This window comes from Amphibalanus amphitrite, unplaced genomic scaffold, assembly GCF_019059575.1.
Source record: "Amphibalanus amphitrite isolate SeventyFive unplaced genomic scaffold, NRLGWU_Aamphi_draft 000238F_arrow, whole genome shotgun sequence".
Lineage (NCBI taxonomy): Eukaryota > Metazoa > Arthropoda > Thecostraca > Balanomorpha > Balanidae > Amphibalanus > Amphibalanus amphitrite.
In genome coordinates this window covers 116,585-125,000 of record NW_024881733.1, presented here as the reverse complement: position 1 = coordinate 125,000, position 8,416 = coordinate 116,585, and the positions used below count along the sequence as shown (strand labels likewise).

Below are 8,416 nucleotides of genomic sequence, written 5' to 3'. Positions count from 1 at the left end.
CACAGCCCATTGATCCTTCATATTCGAGGGCCCAGCCCAGCCCGCAGCCCAGCCCAGCCCATGGCCCATTGGGCTGGCCCGGCCCATGGCGAACACTGGTGTCGATGTATAAAAGTTTATTGGCGGTGGCATATCTACGCACCAGATCACCGTATCGGATTGATACCGGAGCGCGAGATGCGTAAACATCATCCAAATTACCTCAGACCAGCCTTCATAGCCTTCTCACAGATGCATACAGTGTACCCACATAACCAGTTTCAATCACCGAAACTTCAGATGCCTGCTGTTGCGGCCGAACCTGTTGACAATACTTAATCGTAATCCATGTAGATGCCATGATGCACGTAAAGTAGGATCAATCCGTTAAGACCAAAGACGTGTTTAATGCATCGTAGAGCGTAGATAGTTTTGGTAGGTATAGGTACTTCATTCATTGTGCATTTTTCATTCATCGTCCATTTGTGGCAGTTTTCACAGGCAAGACATCAACTATGTGCAATAGAACGACTAAGTTGAAAAACATGCCAAAGGAGTAAATAAATGATAGGAGGGCAGCGATCAACGGATGTTGCCAATAGGTAGAAGGGCTGCGATCCACAGGAGGGCGCTAATAGGTAGAAGAGCCCCGATCAACATCCCGAGTTTCGACAGTAGGGCACCGATAGGTAGGAAGTTGGGGAGCAGCAGGAGGGCGCCAATGGATAGAAGGGCAGCGATCAACAGGAGAGCACCAATAGGTAGGAGGGCCCCGATCAACAATCAACAGGAGGGCGCCACCAGGTAAGAGGGTGGCGAGGAACAGGAGAGCACCAATAGGAGGGTGGCGATCAACAAGAGGTCGCCAATAGGTGGGAGGGCGGTCATCAACTGGAAGTCGCCAATGAGCGGAAGGGTGACGATTAAAATGGGGGTGGCAATGGTGAGGAGGGCGCCTTTGCTCAAGAGGATGACACGGGAGGGCGTCTGTGCGGAGGGCGCTGGTCAACAGGAGGGTGCCAGTGGTTAGGAGGGCGGCGATCTACACGAGGGCGCCAATAGGAGAAGGGCCCCGATTAACATTCAACAGGAAGGACTAGGGAACCAATAGGTAGGAGGGCAGCACTGAACAAGAGGGTGCCAAAGGGGAGAAAGGCGGCCTTCAAAATTTCACATGAGGGCGCAATAGGTAGGAGAGCGCCAATAATTATGAGGACGCCGATCAGCAGAAGGGCGGCAATGTGTAGCAGGGTGGCGACCTACAGGAGGGCGCCTTCGGGTGAGAGGGCGCTTATTTACAGGACAGCGGCTTACATAGGCGACCACCGTTACGCTTAGAGCTACAGCCTACAAATGTGGTTGGAGGGCGCCCGAGGGAGCCCTCCAACCGTATTTGGAGGGCGTATTTGGAATGGGCGTCCTCCGAGGGCGCCCTCCATCCGTATTTTCCCTGTAAACACATTCGCGATTGGAGGGCGCCCTCCAGTCGCGATTGTTTTTCGATTCGATTATATCACAATTGCATTTGCGACGGCGCCCTCCAATCGCAAAGGGCGCCTTCGGTGCCCAAGGGGGGGCCATGGCCCAGTGGCCCCCCCTGCCTACGCCCCTGCACCACACAGGTATCCAAAGGTAGCAAAGAAAAACAATCTTTTGAGAGAACAATGCACATTGCATGCGTCATGCTTTATTAACTCGTTTTTGAGTCTTGCACAGTAATAAGCTATGTAGTTATAATTTTTGTTTCAGTCGCGAACCCCTGACTCCACTTTACAGTTCTTGGCCCAGCCCATCCACAGCCCATCAATCCTTATTTGAGGGCCCAGCCCAGCCCGAAGCCTGAGCCCAACCCATGGCCCATTGAGCTGGCCCGGCCCATAGCGAACACTGTTGTATTCCCTAATCCTCAGCAGATGCAACTATAAAGGCACTTAAGACGTTTCATACGTTGATTTGTGTGACGTTCCATTTGGTCGGCAGCCGCCTGGTACGAGGCAGTTTTCGTTTTCGGTGTTTCCTCCTCTTCTTCTTGTGTTTCCTCCTCCTCCATTTTCTGCGCTTCGTGTTGCTCGGGTAGGGTATCAAACTGAAAAGGCACGGGTACATTTAAAGCCTCAGCTCATCACCAAGTCGATCTGTGATATGCTCAACTACCGGTCTGTCTAGCTGACCGATGTACGTGTATTATTCATGAGACGTGGACTGCTAGTCTAACTTCTCAGTGGCATCACTAAATTAGGTATACGAGAGGAAATAGGCAATGGATCATGCTACTTGTGAGATTAAAAGAAGAACACGTTACAAACAAAACAAGCAAAAGTTCGCTCAGCTATTTAACGTAATTATAAACTTCCTAAAAAACAAGCTGGGAATAATTCATGAATTGCAGCTGGCACTGCCTACAAATACCCATTGTCCTCCTTTGTATTATGCAGTGTATCGGTTACGTGTCTCGGGTCACGTGACACGATCGGCGCTGCTCCCGCTCACCTGGGATCCGCGCGTTTCCGCTCCCCTGGAATCCGTTCCGGCTCACCTGGGATCCGTTCCGGCTCACCTGGGATCCGTTCCGGCTCACCTGGGGTCCGTTCCGGCTGTGACGCCGCTCGGCTGTGTAACCGCCATGTGTTCTCCATAGTGTCTGAATACGGCCACATTCTGCTCAGCCTTGGACCCCTCCACTTCATACCGGTAATAGCCGTCCTCTGAATACGGCGACAGTCGGTTGTCCGACACCGAACGGCGCAGCCGGCTACTAGAGCTTCCGTGACCCCCGCCAGGTGGCAGGAACTCCGCGCGGCGAATGTCACCACCAGATGGCGTCTCAGGCGCTAACTTTGGCACGTGCAGATAGTTATGCGTGATATCGTTCTCCATGGAGAAATCGTCATCGGTGTATACAATGATGAAGGGCTGTAGGTGCCACCTGCGCAAGCGATGTCCTCGAACAGGTCGAAAGTGAGAGCGCCCGGGGCGCTTGAGTTCGATTCTCAGGCCAAGCAGGTGTTTTTGGGAGGTTAGGGCGACCCGAACGGGCGCGCTGACGTCGAATTTCTGCCAACCAGAGGAGCTGCTGAGGCTGAGAACGATATCTTCGAGAATGGCGACCTGAAATGGACGGGACATGTCGAGAAAATGAAGCGGACAGAGGTAAAGCCAGCATACGACTCAAACATACATAAACTAAAAATACACGCATGCTTGAACACATGTAACTGAAACTAACCAGTCACACTGCAAAATTCCAAAACAGTGCCAAAACGGAAGCGATGCAGCGCTTCCGTCAGTCACCGTTTCAATATTTTTTTTCTGAATGGCTACGGGCTGTGTGTGTTTTATTCTACCAGTTTATGTCATGCCTTCACTCCAGTCACCCGGAAACTGGTGGCACCAGCACAAGACCAGTCAGTCGACAGATCTAATACCAGTGGGTATCCCACTCTCCCTCCCCCCCCACACACACACACCACCACCACTCGACGTCAGAGGCGGATCCAGCTCAGAGTTTGGGGGGGGGGGCAAACCATAACAATTTATCGATTCTTTCCATGCATCGTCCATAGGCGTAATGTTAAAATTATGCCGTTTGGGGGGGGGGGCAAATGCCCATTTTGCCCCCCCCCTGGATCCGCCACTGCTCGGCGTCAGCCTGACGGGAACAGCAGCTCAAAAGACGCCCTTCAATGACCGGGCACAAACAACATATCCAACTCTCATAGAGCGCCTGCCGTCACCTCCCGGTTCCCGTAAATGCAGTGTGAACCGAGCTTAACTGCCAATCTCCACCCGTACCGGCGCCACGTGGCGCCATTTATTTGGCGCGATATTCGGCGCCGCGCGCCGGAATGGCGCCAACCTGGCGCGCCAATTATCAGCTCGGTGGCGCGCGCAGGGCGACTGCACGCGGCGCGGAGTTCTTTGAAAGGAGACATATGCATCGGAGTGACGCGACGCGGGCCGAAATTGGCGCGCCGCACATCGATATTGGCGCGACCGGTGCCGAAATTGGCGCGCTGAGCTGCAGGTAGGATCTGTGCGTCGAACTGCATTGCATTAGTGATTAATTCAGTGTGTTAGATATGTTCGGCGGTGCCCTCTTTGAGTGAATGACGCACGGCTATTGAATGAATGGAGCGGGGTTTGAATGAATGAATGTTACCCGACGTTTGCTCCGCGGCCGAGTGGAAAATTTGACGCTGCGATTAGAGGGAACAGGACTGCATGTGTCTGCATACATTTAGCTCTGACTGTGTTCATGGAGAGCCTTATGCAGAAGTCAGAGCTCATGGCTGGTTTAAAAAGGAGATACCTACATTCGGAAGCATTCGGTAGCAATTTAAGTTTGCCTCAACATAATATAGTCGACGGACTGAAAGCAACTGACTCGATTTCTAGTTTCGACTTCCCCTGTTCCTCACCATGTGATGCTGAATAATGTGATACTGTGATACCGTGTGATACTGAATAATGTGATACTGTGAGACCATATGATACTGAATAAGCACCGAGACTGCCCAGTGTCCCAGGTTAACCAGGACTGAGCCCCAGACTGAGTCAGACAACAGTCTGTTGTAGGGGAGAGCGGGGCCAGTTGAAACGGGTGCGTATTATTTAGGCCAGGGTTCATAATGTCCAGGGCACAATGTGTCCAGTGCTCGAATTGGCCAGTGCCTTGAATTGGCCAGTGTTCACATTGTCCAGGGATTACATGGTCCAAAAGTGGCCAACTGGCTGCAGATAGGGTAAATTCAAAGAGGCCAGGGTTCATAATGTCCAGGGCACGATGTGTCCAGTGTTCAAAATGGCCGGGGTTCATAATGTCCAGGGCACGGTGTGTCCAGTGTTCGAAATGGCCAGGGTTCATAATGTCCAGGGCACGATGTGTCCAGTGTTCAAAATGGCCAGTGCCTTGAATGGGCCAGAGTTCATAGTGTCCCAGGGATTACATAGTCAACCCAACCCAACCAAACCTAACCTAACCTAACCTAACCTAACCTAACCTAACCTAACCTAACCTAACCTAACCTAACCTAACCTAACCTAACCTAACCTAACCTAAGGTAATGATGTTTGCCTACCAGGGATAAGGAAATAGTTTCTCGCATGAATAGATTGCAAGCAATAGTAAATCAAATATTTTTAGGTTAAGTGGTTATGCATCAGGCTTCAGGCCTTCGGCCTGAAGCCAGATACATAACCACTTAACCTAAAAATATTTGATTTACTATTGCCTGTAATCTCTCCTAAGGCATTGCCTTCGGCACTGCACTGCTTTGCATTGAGCTGATTCCGTGTTTTTTACATAATGACGTCACTTTCAGTGACTATGTAATCCCTGGACATTATGAACTCTGGCCCATTTAAGGCACTGGCCATTTTGAACACTGGACACATCGTGCCCTGGACATTATGAACCCTGGCCATTTCGAATACTGGACACATCGTGCCCTGGACATTATGAACCCTGGCCATTTTGAACACTGGACACATCGTGCCCTGGACATTATGAACCCTGGCCATTTTGAACACTGGACACATCGTGCCCTGGACATTATGAACCCTGGCCTCTTTGAATATACCCTATCTGCAGCCAGTTGGCCACATTTGGACCATGCAATCCCTGGACATTATGAACTCTGGCCCATTCAAGGCACTGGCCATTTTGACAATGGGCATAGCGTACCCTGGACATTATGAACCCTGGCCAGAATGAATGCTCCCCGTTGAAACACGGGGTCAGATGAAACATGGCTTTATTTTCAACAGTATGCAGCATATGGCGTTGCCGACACCACTGCGCATCCGCGCTCGACCACTTCCTTTGTCAACGGCGTTTGGGCGGCAAACGGACGGTAATTTTGATTTGACACTTGTTTTTGTGTTTTTGAGGGGCGTTTGGGAGAAATCGTTTTTATGAATATTTTGTGATATCTCATATTCCTTTGTTTGCTGAAAGAAGAACTCCTGGCTCCGGAATAACACCTTATTTGGCCCTTCATTCAGCATGATGCCGTCCCTCCAGCTCGTTTGACATGTGCTTTACGGCGCGTGCGAGATGGCGGGAGCGGATGGGGTCAATTGAAACGCTTCTCTGAGGGTCAGTTGAAACAGGGCCACATGCCGTTTCAATGGACCCCGGTGACCTTTGCAATGGTTATTGTTCAGAGGCTGTAAACATTAAAGGAAATAGTCCACCTTTGAAATGAGCTTTTAAACTGAAATAGTAGTTTAATAGGGCTCAATTTTTAACCCCTTTTCTCCAGCCTTTTGCTTGAAAGCACACTATAGCCTGAGATATTTCTCATTTTCCTCATCCACCCATTTTACCATAGTCTATGTACTTTATGTCACCTATTATGAGGAACTTTGCACTTTTAGCTTCCCAACGACCTATTGAATGTAGCATTTGGAAAAGTAAACCGGACAAAATATATCCGTAAGAAAGTGGCCTTAAAGAGGAAAACACCCCATTGTTAAGGATAGGTGCAATTGATCCCATGGGCTGGTTCAATTGACCCTCGCATCGGGGTCATTTGAAACGGGCGTAGAGCTGTTTTATAAGCATGCGTTTGGCAGCTAAATATGTTTGAAACATAATTTTACATATCTTAAAATAAAGCCAAAAGAACATATTTTTTCATGGTATTGTGCATTTTTCGATATTACAACTAGATCTCGCTGTGCATGTCAATATATAAAAAGTGGTTCAACTGGCCCCGCTCTCCCCTAATGTAACCCTGACCGTCCCCGGCAGACCGAAACAAATCTGACGGAAACTATAGCTGACCCCAGCCCACACCACAGTTATGACCCTAAACGACCTCGTCTGACCTAGCTTCATAACTTGTTTCACTGACCCAGCCCCCCCCCCCCCCACTTACCCGTTCCGGTGTCAGATGACAGACTCTCAGGCGCAGTGAGCCCCCTCTGCCCATCCCCCTCCTCCCCGACAGGACACGCCGGTGAAGATGCAGCTCAGCATGCCGCAGCACCTCCTGGTCGTGGATGCTGCTCAGGTTGAACAGCTGACCCGGAGACCCTTCGAGAACACCTGCAGATAGAACACGGGGGAGTTACACAGTGAAGGGGTGTGAGGTTACACAGTGAAAGGGTGTGAGGTTACACAGTGAAGGGGTGTGAGGTTACACAGTGAAGGGGTGTGAGGCTACACAGTGAAGGGGTGTGAACTGTGAGGTTACACAGAGAAGGGGTGTGAGGTTACACAGTGAAGGGGTGTGAGGTTACACAGTGAAGGGGTGTGAGGTTACACAGAAGAGTCATCGATGAAGTGAAACGTTAGCCTATTATGAGGCTTATTCATTGGTTTGCTTATTGTGAGGCTTATTTAATTGACATTGACGTTTTGTCGTTATTGGTAGTATAAGCATAGCTCAATTAAAACGATTGCATTGATGGATATCGGTTTAGTCGAAATGACTCCCTCATCAGCTTGTTCGGAACTGAAAAAAAGACGAAGCTGAATGAAAAGACACGTTTAATCGTCACTGTCACCAGACATAACATAGCTCGCTTGGACGGAATCAGTGAAGAATCGCGAAACAAGTCCAACTTATCAGTGGTATACGGACATGGAAAACCTGCGTAAGCATCAAATATAAAAAACCACAAATCACAAATATCAATGGCAATCACAATTCAGACAACCGCTCGCCGAGAAATTTAGAGGGGTCTACCACCCAAAACCGTCAAACCCATTTACATAATATTCTATATCCAATTCTGAGTTATCTTGCTGCCGACCTTGCCGTCATGCGTGTGTGGCTGTGGACGCCCCGCCGCTGGCCAGCCGCTCCATTCACACGCACTATCAGCTCGATGTGTGATAGATGTTTGTCCGGCCAGTGCTCCACACGACACTGGTCTCCTATGTATCCTACGTGAGGAGGATCGCACCAAAGGCAGAGTTTGTGTCGTAAGACTTATGGTACACGTGGACACACGTAGCTACACGTGGTGGTACACGTGCGTGGTACACGAGGTGGTACACGTGGTGGAACACATGTGATGACTACACGAGGTGGTACACGTGGTGGTACACGTGGTGACTACACGAGGTGGTACACGTGGTGGAACACATGTGATGACTACACGAGGTGGTACACGTGGTGGTACACGTGGCTCTACATGCGTGCCGTCAAGTGGTCATTCGTTGCTCTAAGGACGGAACATTTCTAAAATAAAGTAAAAAACACTTGCTTGTACATTTTAACCCACGAGCCGCTGGGGGGGGCATAAAGTTGCCCCCCCTTTACGTTTTGTGGAATATCTCCAAAACCTGATGAGCTACGAACGTGAAACTTGGCATAGCTTCAAATGAATACCTAGGCAATGTTTGAAGAAAGTTTGGTGGTTGTAGCACCTAAGATGACGTCACAGTGACGTCATAAAGTTTTGTCATTTTCCGATATGGACCGTT

General features: G+C 49.8%; 1 protein-coding gene across 1 annotated transcript in view; it reads right to left on the bottom strand.

Annotated features, from left to right (window-relative positions):
• The window catches only part of LOC122386026 (COPII coat assembly protein SEC16-like), a 42,701-nt gene extending 35,651 nt beyond the window's left edge, over positions 1-7,050 (bottom strand). The window contains exons 1-3 of the mRNA XM_043374805.1: positions 6,861-7,050; positions 2,558-3,087; positions 1,927-2,065 (exon numbers count right to left, since the gene is read on the bottom strand). Of these exons, the coding sequence (XP_043230740.1) occupies positions 1,927-2,065; positions 2,558-3,087; positions 6,861-6,914 (723 nt within the window). The 5' untranslated portion in view covers positions 6,915-7,050. The remainder of the gene's footprint in view (positions 1-1,926; positions 2,066-2,557; positions 3,088-6,860) is intronic.
• Between the last annotated feature and the right edge of the window lie 1,366 nt (positions 7,051-8,416).